This window comes from Mesocricetus auratus, unplaced genomic scaffold, assembly GCF_017639785.1.
Source record: "Mesocricetus auratus isolate SY011 unplaced genomic scaffold, BCM_Maur_2.0 Super-Scaffold_4256, whole genome shotgun sequence".
NCBI classification, from domain to species: domain Eukaryota; kingdom Metazoa; phylum Chordata; class Mammalia; order Rodentia; family Cricetidae; genus Mesocricetus; species Mesocricetus auratus.
Genome location: NW_024429182.1, coordinates 98,419,636 through 98,437,822, shown reverse-complemented (window position 1 = coordinate 98,437,822; position 18,187 = coordinate 98,419,636). Strand labels below are relative to the sequence as shown.

Genomic DNA, 18,187 nt, shown 5'->3' with positions numbered 1-18,187 from the left:
CTTAGGAGCAGCTTGAGGGACAGAACTTCCACCAACAAAGAACACTGGTTGTTCTTGAAAAGGACCCAGACTCAGTTCCCAACACACACTAGCCACTCACAGTTGTCAGTAAGTCCAGTTCCAGTTGACCCAGCATCCTCTCTGGCATCAATGCAGCAACATACTCATACACAGGCAAAACACAGACACATAAAAGTAAATCTCTTTTAGAAGACTAGTGATCTTAAGTAGGATCTAAATACATATTTGTTACATAGATGAGTAACTGGGCAGAGAGATGGTGCAGGCAAGCATTGTTCACTTTGTCCATTAATGTTGATGACACCTGTGAGTAATACTTTTCCTTCCACTGTTTGTCAATTTCTTCCACTCCCTTATGGAAATAATCAAGAAAAGGCAGTAGACAATAGTTGTCTCTCACTATCTAGCACCATTGATTCCTGGACCCTTCGAAATCTGTGGCTGCTCGAGTCCCTTCTATAAAATGACACAGTATTTACAAACAACCAACACATATCTTTCTGTTTCTGTACTTTAAATATCTTTAGATTACCTATACCCACTACAGTGCAAATACTTCATTATTGTTGTGCCATTGTGTTTAGAAACGAGGACAACAAAAAAGCCTGTATGTGTTCAGTAAAGTCATTTCTAATAACTTAGGTCTTTAGTTGGTTCAATCTGTGGCTGCTAAAGCCATAGATATGGAGGACAGGCAGTACTTACAGCCAGCTAAATAGAGCCAATGGTAAAATATCTAGACATTTTGCAAGCTGGTTATTAAACACAGTTATTGACAAAGTGAAATTACATGGACCTTCAATCACATAAACTGTGTTTAAAGCAGAGGTAATAAGGTCTGGGGATGTGACTCAGCTGGTAGACTGCTTGCCTAGTTCCATCTTTAATGCTACATAAGCCAGGGGGTAGTGGCAGCAGGAGGAGTCGGGATTACAAATTCAAGGTCATTCTCAGCTTGTAAAGAGCTCAAGGCCACTCTTGACTACAGGAGACCCCTCTCAAAAGAACAAATAAATAAGTTAAGATAACAAAAAATTAAAAATAAAACATGATAAGTACTCGAACATATCACTTTCTAGTTGTCTTTGTAACAATGTGCTCCAGGCTATCAATGCCTATTATAACTGTGTGGGAGAAACATTTGGTAATGTTGTTCTGTTATGTTTCTTCTCTCAATTGTTTGTTCAGTGAAATGTATTAGAACATGAGTTGGTCATATCATGATACTTACATCATGGAAATTAACAACTGTAAAAACCAGAAGCAAGTTTCCTCTCACTGTGAGCATCAGGGCTCTGGCCTATGGCATCTGGACACTTCCCTCATGGCATGGCCCTGAAACAGCAATCTATGCTCCTGTCCTTGACCCAAGAAATCCAGACTAACCTTGGTCTTGATGTTGGCAGACACATTGGCTTCTCCCAGCCAACTGAAGCAAGCTGATCACACTGAAGTACAAAATGAATTAGACATACTTAAAGAACAAGCCAGTGAGAAAAATTTGAATATATAATGGAAATATAACAATTTCCAGCAACCACTTTTTTTCAGAATAGATCAGAACCGATCACCCAAATCTCAAATATTGGGATAAGATTTTTCAATCATGCACAAGTGTCTGCACTGCTTGGGGAGGATGATAAGAGATGCCACATTATCTCACCAGACTCGAGGTGACAGAATTTAAAGATATAAAATCAGGTCACAGAATTGATTTTTACCTTGAAGAAAAGCCTTACTTTGAAAATAAGGTTCTCTCCAAAGAAAGTAACCTGCCTGACAGCAATGCTCCACCTTCAAAGCCACCAAAGCCAAGTGGAAATCTGGAAAGCATTTGACAAGACACTTAAATGCAACACAGCATAAAGTCAACAGGAAGAGGTATCATAGGGAGCCAGGAGGCTTCTTTACCTGGTTAACTGACCAGTTTATGCAGGTGAGGATGAATTAAGAGAGATCATCAAAGGTGATGTTTGGCCAGGTGCCTTGGCTCCTGATATGGATGACTGGAGGTGGTGGTGATGATGACGGTGATGATGAAAAAGGAGGCAAAAGAGGATTGGGAAATATTGGTGAAGAGGGGAGAAGGTGAAGAAGATGAAGATGAAGATGATGAAGAGTAGGAAGGAGAGGAGAGTGAAGAGGAACACTGGTAGATTCCAACCTTCTATTATTTTCCTTTTTCTTATTTTAATTTTCTCCAATCCCTGAGAGCAAGTTCAGTTGTTTCTCTTCTCCCTCTCCCTTTTGTGCTCGGTCACAGTTTTTGAAGGCTCTTTCTTCTCAACACTGTAGTTCTCAGCTTATTTGGAGGGAAATATCTTGAGCACAATAAAATGGGAACAGGAAAAATAACATGCCCCTGTCCCCAACACTGGTAGTTACACATACACCAGCATGATGCAGTCTCTGTCAGGTAGTCCTCTCATGTCAACTCCCTTGTGGTAAGTTCTCTTAGAAGCATATGAATAGAAATCAGTAGACTAGGTTAAGAAGCTTTTTCTTGCCCCTGACCCCTGTGATCCATGTTACTGCTCTGGTTTAACACTCTGAAGCAATCTATGGCCTCTTAAGCTTTTTGCTTATTTGATTTTAGATAAACAATTAGATCCTATTTGAATATTGGACACTATAAAATACAGAGCCTCTTCTGAATTTTTCAGAATTGATTAATATTTTGATTTACTAATTATCAATGCTGGAAATGCTGCTGTGAATAAGTAAATAGTGCAAAACACTGGGGTATGTTCAAGGTCTTCTCAGCAATTACCAGAAACTCTGTCCTAATCCCAAATTTACCCTAACCCCAAATTCATTGAACAATTTTTTTAAATGAAACTCAAGTGAGCAAGTTAGTTTAAAAGTGATTTTAAAATGAAATGTCTTTATATCTAGTATTCAGGAGGCAGAGGCAAGGGGGTCTCTGTGAGTTCAAATTAGCCTGGTCTACATAGTCCCAGGCCAAGCAGAGTTATATAGTGAGACCCTGTCACAAATAAAATGGAATAAAACAAAAACTACAACATAATATGATTCAAAGATATTTTAATTTGATCATTATGTGTTGAATATTACAATAGTGAAATGTTGAGAATTTGCTTATCATAATTAAGCCTTTATGTTTCTCTATGAGCAGAATTCTAAGTACAGTAAACATGGTAGTTCATAACTGACAACAGTCTTGAATCTGAACTGAAGAATGTTTCATGTAGCACTTGGTGGCACTGCACCATGTGACCACATGCCCTGTGGTGGTTTGAATGAGAATGACTCCATAGGCTCATATATTTGAATTCTCAGTCCCCAGTCGGTGGAACTGTGTGGGAAGAATTAGGAGGTGTGGCCTTGTTGGAGGAGGTGTGTCCATTCCCAGTCAGCACTCCCACCCACCCCACCCATCCTACTTTCTGATAAGGATCTAAATAAGCTCTCAGCTACTGCTCCAGTGCCAAGCCTGCCTGCAGCAATGCTCCCACCATGATGATCACGGACTCACCCTCGGAAATGGAAGCCCCAGTAAACTTCCTTTCTGTAAGTTCCCTTGGCCATGGTGTCTCCTCACAGCTATAGGAAAGTAACTGTAGACTTAAGACATACTCTGTGCAAAGCACACGTGGAGGTACTCAGAGCCAAGACGCTCGTGAAATCACGTGATACAGCACAGGCGAGCACTGCCAGAAACACCTGGGATTCATTATGCTTTTGATGTTGAATTAATATTAGGTTGCTGCAGCCGGGCGGTGGTGGCGCATGCCTTTAATCCCAGCACTCGGGAGGCAGAGGCAGGCGGATCTCTGTGAGTTCGAGGCTGGGCTGGACCGATAACCTCCAAAACAATACAGAGAAACCCTGTCTCAAAAAAAAAAATTAGGTTGCTGCACATTCACCAAACTTTTCCTTTGCTACACCTCTTGCCACCTCCACATTAAGTTATGTGACTCCACATAGGGTTGAAACCCTCAGATCAAGGAGGTAATCCTGACTAGTGGGCCTTAAATCCAGGGGAAATTCATACCTAATACTATATATACCTGGCCAGGAACCTGTGGCTTGGGGGCCATAGATCCTATGGGAGAATCTACTGCTATGACTTTGCTAAACTGAAGCACCGTAAACTTCCTTTTAATTAGTTATCCTTATGCCAATTTATTAGTCCACCCACCCCCCTTTACAGAGAAGCTTCTTGCAGTGGACAGAGAGAACGCACAGAAGAAACTGCTTATCCCTAAATGGGACATCATGATCACCCGTCTTCCCTCCTCCCAAGGCTCAGGAAATTGAAAGACTGTAAAAAGCCAGAGGCTAGGAAGGACACCTGCAAAATTGTCTTCTGAATATGACAGGTAGTCACCTCATGAACTCTCAACAGCTGTGCTTGCCACACAAGCGCTGCACCAAACAAATGCCCATATTTCAGCGTGGATAGTGGGGGGCTCACGAGGACCCATTCCTAGTTGAGAAGCTACAGGTGGTCCACAGCCTGGCTACTGAGGCTGTGGGGTGTGGGGACAGTGGAAACAGAGAAACTAAGCGATATGTATGCATCTTCCCTTGATACACAAGCTAAATAGTCTGAGACAGTGCAAGAGGAGTTGGTCCCTGATAGAGTGGCCCATTCAAGCCATTGGGGATATTTGCTCATCAGTGGAAGTCTCCAAGGATACCAGGGGCTGGAGGTCCATAGAGGAGGGACAGGCACGATGGTATGAGGAAACTGATGTATGATGCCTAACTCACCAAAGGTTTAAGGAAGAGCTGGACTCAATAATGACCCAAGACTGGATGGAGCTTTAGTGGGCTTGTGGAGCACTTTGGTGAGGCAGGATCTTTATTAAATAACCAAGTTTTTGATGGATCTACATGACCTTGACTAACATGTAAACAGTGTCTGTGAGGTGGTGGAGCAACTTAGATGCCAGAAGAAAACATATTTACATTTTGATTTGTAACAGTAGCAAAATTACAGTTATGAAGTAGCAACAAAAATAATATTGTGGTTATGGGTCGCCACAGCATAAGGGTCTCGGCATTAGGGAGGTTGAAAATGACTGCTTTAGACTAAGCAGGGTACTTTTCTTTCCTGCAGAAAGATATGCTACAAATGGAGATAGTTTGTCCAGGCAGGGCCTCCCCAAGCAGCCAGATGTGATAAATGGAGAGACAATAGCTGGAGTTACAGCCACAGCACCACCCCAGAGCTACAGTACCATTCCAGGGCCTCTCTGACCCACATAAGTCACAGGTGCAGCAGGGGAGAGCAAAGTCTGTGACCAGGGAAGTCATAGACTCCAGGAGAGAAGCAACTGGTATTGCTTGGTTAAAAGATGTAATATGCAATGTTCTTCCTCACATTTGTGTTTATAAAGTTATTACTGCTGTCTTTTTGAACATTTTCCTATTCCACTAACCCCCCTTTTTGCCCATTTCCTTACTTGTGTTTTGTAGTAGATGTTCTCACCTCTCAGACTTGCCAGAAGCTATGGAGATGGAAGAATGATGATAGAGTGTCTTAGTTAATATATATATATATGTACATATATATATGTATGTGTGTGTGTTGCTATAGCAAAACACTATAACCAAGGTAACACACACATACACACACACACACACACATCCATTTAATTGGGTTTATGGTTTCAAGGATAGAGACTGTGATGGTTTAGGAAAGCCATGGTGGCAGTAACTGAACAGTAGCTAAGAGATCACATCTTGGTCCACAAGTGGAAGGCAGAGAAGGAACACTGGTAGTGGTGTAGATCTTTTGAAACCTCAAAGCTTGACCCAAATGACACACCCCCTCCAACAAAGCCACACCTCCTAATCCTTCCCAAATAGTTCCACAAACTGGGGACTCAGTATTGAACAAAACGAGCCTATGTTATTATCACTAAAACCACAACAGAGGACATGAGGGTTTGGTACCTTGCTGGAGTTGAAACTGATCAGAAATCTATATCATCCCCTCCCATTCTCAGGAACCCTTGTGGAAGAAGACGGCAGAAAGAACATAGGAGTTGAAGGAAGGGAGCAGTTTGGAGATGCTGTACAGGATGATCCTCTGAGCCAAACCACCATCATCTCCAGGAGTTCTGCTGGCCAACTTGGCAATGATCATCGCAGCTGAACCTCATAGAAGGAGTGGGCAGGGAGGGCACCTCCCCTGCTTCTCCCAACCCATCTGTGCAATTCTGCCCTAATTGCATGTGGTCTTTTGGGAAAAGCTAGAGGCTAGAGTTGGGGGAAAGGTAGGAGGGATTCCATCTATGCAACCATAGGGAAGCCATCATCCCTGCTGGGTACTGACTTTCCAGTGTGGCTACTTTAAGGTCATCTGTGTTCCTGTCCATAATCCATCACCATTTCTCTGTAAGTAAGCCCAATAAACTCATTGGTTTCCCTGGGTGAACTTTGGTGGAATTGTGCCTTGGTCATTGGGACCTTGGGGAGGGAAATGATACACTCTCTATCCCTGGGAAGGAATTGTAGCAACATATCATAGAGTATTGCTGTGACAGAACTGAGCATATGTTTGGAAAGGATTGTGGATGGGTCTTGGAGTGTTGGGCTGGAAACGTCTTTGAGTGCTCACAACTTAATGAGCTACTGTGAGAACCTGGAAGATTATTCTGAGAGCAATGCAGACAAATAGAGACCTGTCTTATGAGGTTTCAGAGGGCACAAGCAAGTTTTATCAAGTTTCCTAAATGCCCATGGTTCCTATTCCTGTTACATTTTCTGTCCCCAAGCATCTGCTATGGCTCTATGGGGTATGCCTTATGATCAGTTGACTGAAGAAGAAAAAAAAACTAGAACCTGGCTTGCTGGCTATTCCTCCCCCCCCATGGGGTCTCACCATGCAGCTCTGGCTGTCCTGGAACTCACTCTATAGACTAGGTTGACCATGAACTCAGAGATCTATATGCCTCTGCCTCCCAAGTGCTGGGATTAAAGGTGTGAGCCACTACACCTGGCTACTGGTGATTCTGTGTGCCATGCAGGCATCAATCATAAAGAACACTGGGGAAAAGTCTTTACAGTGGGCAGAACTTGGCAGTGAACTAACATATCTGTATGTTTGCTTCGACAGAGAAATGGACAGGTAAGTTATTTTTCACTGATCCATGGGCTGTAGACAATGGATTGATTAGATGGTTAGGGATTTAGAAGGAGCATGATTGGGAAATTAGTGAGAAAGACATTTGGGGAAGAAGTGTGTGGATGGATCTCTCTAAATGGTAGAAGAGTGTGAAGATAATTGTGTCCAATATAAATGCTAATCAAAAGATGACTTCAGAAGAGAAAGAGTTTAATAGTCAAGGATAGGATGACCCATTCTGTGGACACTATGATTCTCTTTCTAGCCATTCCTGTTATTGTCCAATGGGCCCATGAACAAATAGCAATGGCAGCAGAGATGGAGTTATGCATGGGCTCAACAACATGGACTTCCACTTACTAAGGATCACTTGACTATGGCTGCTTCTGAATGTCATATCTACCAGCAACAGAGACCAATACAGAGCCCTAGATATGGCATCATTTTCTGGAGTGACCAGCCAGCAACATGATGGCAGATGGACTACACTGGACCACTTCCTTGTGGAAGGGACAGTACTTTGACCTTACTGGAATAGATAACTTATTCTAGTTATGAGCTTTCCTTGCCTGCATATAATGCCTCTGTCAAAACTACCATCTGTGAACACATGACATGGCTTATCCATTATCATGATATTCTACATGGCATTGCTCCTAACCAGGAATCCACTTCACAGCTAAGGAAGTGCAGCAAAGGCTCATGGAATTCACTGGCCTTACCATGCCATCCACTATCCTGAAGGAGTTACCTTGATACAATGGTGAAATGGCCTTTTAAAGACGCAGCTAGGATGGAGAGATGACCCAGCAATTAAGAGCACTGGCTGCTCTTCCAGAAGACCTAGGCTTGATTCCCAGCACCCAAAGTGTGGTTCACATCTGGCTGTTACTCCAGTTCCAAGAGATCCAACCAACCTGGCGGTGGTGGCACACGCCTTTAAATCCCAGCACTGGGGAGACAGAGGTAGGTGGATCTCTGTAAGTTCGAGACCAGCCTAGTCTACAAGAGCTAGTTCCAGGACAGCCTCCAAAGCCATAGAGAAACCCGGTCTCGAAAAACCAAAGAGAGAGAGAGAGAGAGAGAGAGAGAGAGAGAGAGAGAGAGAGAGAGAGAGAGAGAGAGAGAGATACAACCTTTTAACTGGCCTCCCTGGGAATCATATGTACACATGGTACACAGACATACATACACATAAAATAATAATCATCATTAAAAAATAATATAAAAATATACAGTTAAAGTGACAGTTGGGTGATAATAGCCTGGAGGAATTGGGCAGGGTTCTCCAGAAGTCTGTATATGCTTTGAGTCAGTGTCCAATATATAGTACTGTTTCTCCTACAGTCAGGATTCATAGACCCAGGAATCAAGGGGGAAGAAATGGCAGTGATTCCACTCACAATCGCCCCTAATGGCCTATTAGGAAAACTGTTTGCTTCCTGTTGCCACGACCTCATGCTTTGCAAGCCTTGAAGTTTTGTTTTTAAATGGAGAAATTCTTCTGTCAGGAGGGCCAACAAAATTTCATTGAACTGGAGTGAAGAGCCAGCCATTTGGGGCTCCTGGTGTCCTTGAGTCAACTAAGAAAGGACCAACAATGTTAGGAGGGCTGGTTGATCCAGACTACCCGGAAAGAATTGGGTTGCTTCTTCATAATGAGGGCAGGAAGAGCATGTTTGTAGTGCAAGAATTCCTTCAGGGATCTTGGTGTTGCCATGTCCCATGGTTCAGGCCAAATGCGAAGCTACAACAATCCAATCCAGACATGATACAGCAGGACCAGAGCCTTTGAACGAAAGTATTATTTCACCCCTCCAGGTTAGAAGCAAGACTCACTAGAGTGCTTGCTAAGAGTAGAGGAAGTACAGCGTGAACAGTAGCTGATGAGCTTTTAAATACCTGCTAAGGCCATGTGACCAGTTACAGACAAAAGACTGTAATTGACATGAATGTCTTTGTCCTACTTGTTAGGAATTATTTGCAAACACATTGTTGGTATTTGTGATTGTCTTCCTTTTACTTCTTTATCATGGAATGTAACATCAATTGAGATAAAATTACTGATCAAACGTTATAAATCTATATTGTCATATTAAAGTCATGGGACATTAAAAAATGAAATATTCCTCAAAGGGCTTTGCTACCCAAGCTCTCTGGAGTCCAGAAAATTTCAGACAGTGGTCTTTGGAGTTGCAGGGTTGGTTGGTTTCTCTGTTGGGTTTGGTTGTGCTTTGTTGTGATTTCTCCTTTGCTTTTGCACCCCCCCCCCTTGGAATAAGAATGTCTACTCGGCACCATAATATGTTGGAAGGATGCTCCTGGGAGCCTACAGTTAAGAGATTGGAGACTGTTAAAGCACTAGGGTTTTAAGGACTGGGGTGACCCTTAAAAGCAGACTGTAGTAATGTGCGCTGAGGTAAAAGCAAAGGCCTTTCACATGCTCAGCAAGAACTCTAGCACCGAACACGTGTGTTTCTTAGTGATTAAGGTCGAGGCCACTGGGTGCTTCATGAATTCAGATGAAAGAGTAATGTCTTTTGAAATCATGCTTGCTCTTACTCATACATTCATTCAGCCATGTTTATTCAGTGTCATTGTGTAGCAAAAGTTTGTGCCAAAATGACTATAAAAGTGAAAAGGGCACCTCTCACAGTGCATGCTGAAAATGCAAATAAATACACTCCACACAAAGGTTGACCATTTACTAGAACCCTTACCTAGCATGTAGAAGACCCTACATTTGATCCCCAACTCCACCAAAACAAATATAAATAAATAAATAAATCTTGCCTGGGAGAAGTCAATGAAGTCCCCAGAGATGGTGTAGCTAAGTTAGAGTGCCCACCTAGCTTGCAGGAAGCTTTGTCCTATCTCTAGCTGAGTGGGATAGTGATCCCTATAGCCACAGCACTTAGAGGCGAAAGCAGGAAGATCATAAGTGAAAATGGGGAGCTAGGGACATGACCTAGTGGGTAAGAGCACTTATTGGGCAAACATGAGGCCCTGGGTTCAAATCCCTAGGACTCACATACTACTACTACTACTACTACTACTACTACTACTACTACTAATAATAATAATAATAATGCTGGGTATAGCCGTTCAAAACTGTCACCCCAGTGCTGTCTGTTGTGAGCAGGGATGGAAGGATCCTACTCGCTGGCTGCTGGGGCTAAAGCAGATACACACTGTGTCAAATAAGGTAGAAAGTGAGACAACAGCTGCCCCCGTCTGGCCATACTATGCAAGTGCAGGGGCATGTGCACCAGCATACACAGGTGTGCACATGGTAGTTCCCAAGTGTGAACACAGGAAAAGCACCGTGCAAAAAGAAGCAGCCCAAGGTCACAGCAACTTCCAGCACAGCCGTGCAGACTTATTTTCCTAGTCACTAGGGGGCTGAGGCAGGAGGATCGGTGAAGCCAGCTGGGGTAACTTGGCAAGTCAGGAGCCGGGATGAAACTCAGAAAGCGCTGGCCTGTTTTGGTCAAGGTCCAAGATGGAGAAGCAAATGAAACTGATCTAGCAGAAGGAGGACGTGCATAGAGATACAGAGGTATGAAAACGCACAAGCACTTTGGGGAGGTGAGTGATTGGTAAGGGTTTAGGTAACTCAATCAGCCCCACCTCTTGCAACCTAAGGCATCAAGATAGGTACAGAGCGCACATTACCAAAGACAGAGGAAAGCGGTGCACTTAACCCTTCACCCCAGTGCGAGGAGAGACGGCCAGTTTTCGGGGAGAAGTAAAGTCTGAGGAGTATTGGAGGGAGTTCGTCTTTGTGTTCATTCTGAAAGCCTTTGGAAGGGGCCTTCTGGGTCATTGGTTCCTCCCATTGCTCACCTGGTGAGGAGAGGTGACAACACAGATGAAGGGGAGGTGGCCTTAAACCTGCCAGGCACTGTCAGAACCTGCAAATCAGATTCTCCATCAGAGTGGGTGTGGTCTGCCATCTCTTCTTTCTTACCATCTCCTGGTCTCCCCAAGACTCTGGTAGCCATGCAAGAGAAGCCCAGCAAGGTGTGGACGGGACCAGGACCTTGAGTCTGCGCATTCACTGCAGAGCTGGGCGCTCTGGTGTGGAGAGAGCTGGTTCTCTTCTTAGTGCCCTGTTAGTTCTGGAGCTCATTAATCATGAGGTCTGGAAACACAGCCTGCCTGCGCTGCTGGGGTTCTGGGTCAGTGTGAGGGTGCCCACCTTCTGGTGAAAAGACAAGGCTCTGGCAAAGGGCTGTCACTGGCACATGCAGAGTGGTGGGCTGAATTCACCATCATTTTCGTGCTGGGCAGAAAGTCTGCCTCCCAGGTGGTATGCTCAAGACCACAAACTGCGTTAAGAAAGGCAAGTGTTTCTGCACTCCCCACCAAGCACCCAGTCCTGAGCTTGCCCAGACCCGTGCTGTGTCCTTCCCCACTCCAACTCCAACCGACTCAGGCTAGGTACCGCGGGGAGACAGGGGTTAAAACCCAGTGCGCGAGTGGCCCCTTCCCCCTCCCCAGCCCCCTCGTCTCCACTCGGCGCCTCGCCTGGAGCAGAGGTTCCGAGCCCCGCACGAGAGGGGCGGGGGGAAATGGGCTTGTTTCTCGGGTGGCCAATCCACGAGCTCGCGGTGCCTCAGAGGAGGCGCCAGCGCTAGGCCGGCCCGGGGCTGCAAGCTTCCCGCGGCAAAGTACAAATGCGCCCGAGCGCGGCGTCTGGCGCCCGAGGCGTGCACAGCGGCTGCGCTCAGCCTCCCCTGCGCCGCCGCCGAGGGTCCTGCCGTCCCATCGCTCCCCAGGAGGGTGCTGGACCTCGCACCGCAGCGCCGCCGCCAGCCAGCGCCACCCCAGCACTGAGTCCCGAGAGCCGCGCGCCCCGCAGACACCGGCTCTCTAGCTAGCATCTTCTCCATTTCTGCCATCTCTTTTCCTCTAACTCTTCATCTCCCCATCTCTCCATCTCCCCTTTCTCCTCGCCCCCTTCCTACGGTCCTCTCACTCCCACCTGAGACCTCTCCTGTCCTTGGCTCCTCTTCATCTTTGCTTTTCTGACTTCTCAGACAGCGGTCCTACTTGGTCCTGGGGACTTACTTGTGTTCCTCTCAGAATCTTACTTTCTCCCGGCTCATCCCGGGGTTATCTGACCTTGGGACAAGGAAGGATGGTTCCGGGGGTGAGAATCCTCTCCTCTTTGCTGGGACTCCTGATGTTCTGGTTCCCCTTGGACTCGCAAGCCCGAGCCCGTAAGTAGAAACCAAGCAGAGTCTGGGCAGGCAGGGGAGGGATGCGGACCACTGGGATGCTCCTGGACGGTGTTAAGACCTGGGGACTGGTAACTTGTGAATTCATCCAGACAGCACCTGTGTGGCAAGAGTGGTCCACGACCAGTGTGGGCTGGTGAGTCTTGGGGAAGACAAGGGCGTGGCAAGGTCCACACCGGGGGCTGCTGCCTGCCCTAGGGCAGGGCAGGAAAGGAGTGTGAGGAAGACAGAAAGGCTGTTGTGTAGAAAGAGCTCTGGGGCAGAAAGATGAGCACAGTGAGGTGACTTCTCTAGTCCTTGATCTTTTTTGATGCTCACAATACCGCAGGGAAGGTGTCATCATTCACATTTAACAGATGAGTAAACTTAGGGCAAAGGGAGGACTCCAATTCCAAATCCTGCCTCACAGTGTCTGGAAGGCGCCCTGATGTGGGCTGTGCGGCTCTGGAAGACAGCGGGACATGGTGAACTAGATGAGGATTTTCATCTTCCTGGCCCCATTAAATATCATCCGGTGGAGTCAGACACGGAAGGCACCTCACAGTCTCTTTTCTAATCTATAAAATGTGAGGCTCTTAAAACCGTTATGAGTATTAAATGACAGGGAGCAGGCGGGGCGACTTGCATAGGGATGTTGAGAGGTAGTTTCCCCAAAGTGTTATCAGCAGCCTAACCCCAGAGTTTCCTCTGCAAAAACAATGGAACCTCAAGCAGGTTATGTAGACCCACAGTCCCAGTTTCCTTACTGCCCCCCTTAAGCTGGTAGTCCCTTCTGAACTCCCTTGATAAAGAAACAGAGGCCAATGAGGGGAGTGGTTTGCCTCAGGCCTCAGGAGCAGAGCGTTGCTCGAAGCCGCCCATCTCCTGGGTGAGAGCCTTCTTTCTATGGCCACAGCTCAGCTTTGCCGGTCGCCCTGCTTCAGTCTGCTCATGGCTTTGTAAAGCTGGTGAGGGGAAGTTTGCATGTCTGTCTGATGTTCCCTAGTCTGCCTGTGGCTGAGATCCATAGACGTCCTCGTGAACAGAAACAGAGAGTGTTGGGGACTGGGTTCAAGCCTTGACTCTGCCTCTTATGCCTGTGTCCCTCTTCAAACTTCTGCGAGCTTCTGCAAAGGAGAGCTGCTAGCCAAGGTCAGGAGGGTTTGGGGAAGGATGAATGGGAGCAATGCTTTCAAACACCTAGCAGAATGCCAAGTACTCAGTAAATGTCGCCCCTCCCTCCTCCAGCCTCGAGGCTTTCCTCCTAGCCTGCCTGCTTGTCCACTGGGAGAGACTTAGTCTCAGAGGATCTCAGTGCCTCCTGACCTTGGCCTTGATCCTGCAGCTCCCTTCCCCATACCATTGCTCTGGGAGGTCCACTCTGATGGCTCAGAGGCTACTCAAAGCCCCCTTTACCTGCCATGAGCACCAGCCCTTCAGAGCATCGAGGTCACCTCTGCCTGGTGACCCACTCCCTTTCTGACCTCCCCATGCCTGCACTGGTCTTCTAGTCCATATCTGCCACCAGGCTCTGCAGGATGCTATATCCCCCATAGCCTTGCAAATACAGAGCCCCAGACTCTCAAGAAAATAACCGGCACTAAGGTTGAGGTGACCTGGCGGTCAGGGAGGAGCACTGAGATCCTGGTGTTGTCAAGGCTGGAAAGGGCTTTCTCTTCTGTGTCTATCAATCAAATCACCTGTTTTTAGAGTTAAGATGACTACTGCAGAGCCACGGAGAAAGGAACAGAGACCCATATCCTAACTCCAGATCTGTCACTTATTGGTCGTGTGAGTTAGGACACTTTGCCTGTCTCTGAGCCTCATGTATATTGGTGCCGTTGCTCTGTGAATTTTGTCGTCATACTTCAAGTCTTCAGCCACTATCCTATTTTAAGGTCTCGTGGGAAAAGCCTTCTCTTAGTGTAAGAGACATCTTAAGCGTGTGGTGTGTGTGATGTCTCCTGGTGACGTCTAAAGTGCTTTTACAAATGGTGCCGACAGATGGGTGTTCTCAGGTGTGTGTGGGATAGACTTCCAAGGTGGCTGCCGGGGTCTGTGATTGGGGAGTTTGGCACACTCCTTAGTTGAAGCCCAAGGGATAGACTTCCAAGGTGGCTGCCGGGGTCTGTGATTGGGGAGTTTGGCACACTCCTTAGTTGAAGCCCAAGGGATAGACTTCCAAGGTGGCTGCCGGGGTCTGTGATTGGGGAGTTTGGCACACTCCTTAGTTGAAGTCCAAGGGCTCAGCAAAGATTATTTATTCTCCCTTTGGCTCTACTTCCACCCACAGATCCATACCGAGTCTCGATTAGGCCGTTAGCTGAGCCCTGACTGTCCAGCCCTCACTACTGAACCACAGTTCCACCTGAGGCTGGAGTCATCGCACAGGCTGGAGGCTCTGGCCTGGTTCTGACTGGTGCTGACCGCAGTCCCAGTGGAGTCACATCTGTCACTCACCCCCTCTGTGACCCAGAAGTGGCCCCATTCATCCCTGTACTCATCTCCAGTGCCTTCTCTAGTGCTCGCTTCTCTCTGCAAACTAACTCGCTTCGGGTTTCTCTCCCATATTACCTTCAGGAGAGAGCTGATTACCAAGTAAGACATCAGCCCTCAGGGGGTTATGTCTGGGAATTGGGGCTTTGGTTCCCAGTTGATGGACTCTCAGACCCCAGAAGCAGGCCTGGACAAAAGGGCAGTTCCTTAGATGTGGCGTGGGTCCAAAGGCAAGCTCACCCGCAGAAACTCAGGGCCCCAGAGCTTGCCTTTCCCCTGGTGCCAAATGTGATCTCAGGCACTGGGTCCTTCCCTGCCTGCCTCTGCCACCTTTGAGGTCAGATGCTCGCCCTTAAATGGGTGATGTTTGAGGACCATGGTAGCATTAACTGCCTTTCTCTAAGATGTCCTCATTTGCATCCTGAGTCCATTTGACTTTGCCAGTGGGCGTTGGGAGAGTGTAAGTATTCTGTACTGTGGGGAGGAATAGGTGAACAGTGGGGGGGGTTTAGGGAAAGATGTATCTGGGATACTACAATATGTAATCCTGCCCTGCTGTCCAACTTAATCACATCTCTATCCATCTGTCCAGATGTGCATGACTGGGTGAGTAGCAGGTAAGGGAATGCCTCAAGTTCGGCCTTGAGCAGGCCCTGTGTCTGGGTCTCTAACCACGAGGTTCCGCACCTCCCTGCTCCCACCAGTAGAGGTCTCTGTCTCACTCACTGGCACCAGGCAGCATGCCCGAGACAGCTGCGCAGTTGTTACAGTTGTTGCACCTGTTCCAGGGCTGGCCTCTCAAGTTCCCTCAGCCGATGGCCATGGCGCCGGCTCAGAGAAAAGGACCTTGAGTATCTGGAACTCCCAAAGAGGAGGAGTGGTGTGATTGTGATGTCCCTGGGAGCGCAGCACAACGGTTAGGCACCGTTCTGGGCAGTACCCAAGCCTGTTGCCTGTTGTTGTACTCAGGAATTCTTCACTGTGTATCAGCTGAGTCCTTTCGCTTGCAAATTGAAGCCGTTTCTTCTGGTCCTGTCTCTTGGACGGGCATCTCAATAAGCATCCTCTCCAGAGCTACAGAATGACTGTGGAGTCTGTGCTGGGACACATCTAGGATCTCTGGCAAGTCCTGATTCCTCCCTCACTGGAGGGGTCGCTATCTCTAGAATAAGGGGATTGGACATAGTCTGAGTTCCTAACTTTCTAGGAGTCTATGAATCTAAGTGTATATCCTCACTCGAACTAGAATGTGGGCAGCTCTCTCTGATAGGCAATAGAGATGTCCTTCCTGGCTCAGTGACTCTGTCCTTGGAAGTCCTATGTCTAAACATTCTGCTGTGCTCAGATGAAAAGAGTTGTGTTCAAAGAAGTGTATGTATCCCTTTTGCTAGCTTGTGCAGCTTGGCCACTGAGGCATTTCTTGGAATTCTGTTAAGAGGCCTCCCTTAAGGGGAGCCACAGCCCTAGGCAAGGCTTATGTCTTAGAGGGGAGTGAGTCTGTGTGAATAAAATACTACTGTATGGGTACCAATGGGATCCGAACGCGATCATTCCTGGGCAGTCTGGCTTACTCAGATTTTCTGAGTTCTTACTACTATTCCAGCCCTCTCTGTCCTCTCCCTGCACCTCCTGGAGTGTTTCCACGGCCTCCTCCAGCCTCCCCAGAAGCTGCTTTCTTTTCTGTTTGCTACCGGAAGAGCCTTAGGCACGCTACCCACCCTAGACTTGCCCCCCCCCATGGGACTTTTATCATTGCATGAATGTTTGGGTCAGACTGTGGGGTGCACCGGGAGGGGCACATTTGAGGAGTGTTGGCTTGCTCATAAAGATCAGGGAGTCATCTGTGCCCTCAGCGGCCCCACGCTCCTGACCATTGTGTACACTGTGTTCTTTGGTTTGGCAGGTGGTTTTGGGAGACAGTAGCCAAGAGCTGGAAGGGGAGGTTAATTCTTGTGATGCGGCACATCATACCTGTTGAAAGGGCCTTGTCACCCTTCCATGTAATAATGGTGTGTTGTTGTTGTTGTTAAGGAGAGAAGTTTCCGGGATTAAAGACCACTACTGGTGCTTCCGCTATAGCGCATCCTCCCGTCTGTTAACTTTATCCACCCATGCATTCATTCATGCAGCAAGCACTAACTCTACACAGGCTCTGCACCAGGCAGAGGGTCAACGTCCATTCCTTCCTCTCACACAGTCAGGTATAGAAGCCAAACCCACTCAACAAGTGCTTCCAGTTCATGGCGATAAGAATTCCAACCACATTGTAACCATTGTCCTGAAGGTGAAGCCAGGGTCCTGCAGGATTGGGGTGGCTTTGTGGGAGCAGTGGCATGTAAACTGTGTTTTGAAAGAAGGGGTGCTGGTCAAACACTGGCAGTGTGTTCCAGGCGGAGGAGGGGGGCCTTTAAGTGATGAGTGAGAGATTCAGCAAGAGTAGACTGAAAACAGGGTCACCACAAACAGTAGTGGTTAAAAATGTATCTGGCAGCCAGCTCAGGGACAGCCTGGTGGGTGACCTGGGACCATCTGAAGTCTGTCTGGAAAATACTGCTGCCCTGAATTGAGATCAGATAAGCTAAGTTCAAGTGCTTTCAGTCTGTCAAAGTAGGCAAGGAGCCTAGGTGTGCCCTATGGAGGCAGGTGCTTCCTGGGGTGGGGGGCTAGCACCCCTCAGACCTCCTCTCAGGGTCCTCTCTGTCCTAGCTATAGACACTCCAGCCTCTGTGCCTTTGCAGGTGGCTCCAAATCCTTGCTAACACTTCCAAGATCCTGCTTGGTGTCTCTTCCCACCCCCCACCTCCCACCCTCCCACCCCACCCCACTGCCTTGGCCTGTGTGTGTGTGTGTGTGTGTGTGTGTGTGCCTGTCTATCTCTGCATATCTCTCTCTGTCTCTCTCTCTGTCTCTCTGTCTCTGTCTCTCTCCCTCTGGTATAAGACTTGAGATCCGGTCACAAATCAGTGAATATCAGGAAGCTTTCTCAGGTCACTAATGATAATGACACTCACTACATATGGTGCCAAGTGCCCTGCTGTCACTGATATGTCATTTTCTGACCCCTGCCCAGGAGCTACAACCCCTGTGATCACTTGCTGTCACTCTGCTAACTTTCGTGTTGCCAGATGCCTCCGGCTACTGTACTTCTCCCCTGCCTTGCAGATGGTTCTGGGCTACCCTGACATCACATGTACCCTGACCTCCATCCCCTCCTTGATTGCTCCTCTGCCCTCTCCATCCATCCTGCTCTATAGCCTGCCATTGGAACCTACAAATGAGCTTCTTCAATGTGTACCTGTTGCTTCCCTTTAGGTCCAGCTATGGTACTGTCTCACCAGGGTGACAGCCA

General features: G+C 47.4%; 1 protein-coding gene, 1 long non-coding RNA gene and 1 pseudogene across 2 annotated transcripts in view; all 3 read left to right on the top strand.

Moving 5' to 3' along the window:
* The first annotated feature begins 1,417 nt into the window (after window positions 1-1,417).
* LOC101827912 lies at window positions 1,418-2,132 on the top strand (annotated as a pseudogene).
* A 1,319-nt stretch (window positions 2,133-3,451) lies between these two features.
* LOC121144429 lies at window positions 3,452-6,430 on the top strand. Its single transcript, XR_005881785.1, has 2 exons — window positions 3,452-3,552; window positions 6,000-6,430. It is a non-coding gene; the product is annotated as an uncharacterized LOC121144429 (long non-coding RNA).
* A 5,414-nt stretch (window positions 6,431-11,844) lies between these two features.
* Window positions 11,845-18,187, top strand: part of Chrdl2 (chordin like 2) — a 28,835-nt gene continuing 22,492 nt past the window's right edge. Inside the window, exon 1 of the mRNA XM_021229477.2 lies at window positions 11,845-12,345. Within this exon, the coding sequence (XP_021085136.1) occupies window positions 12,264-12,345 (82 nt within the window). The 5' untranslated portion in view covers window positions 11,845-12,263. The remainder of the gene's footprint in view (window positions 12,346-18,187) is intronic.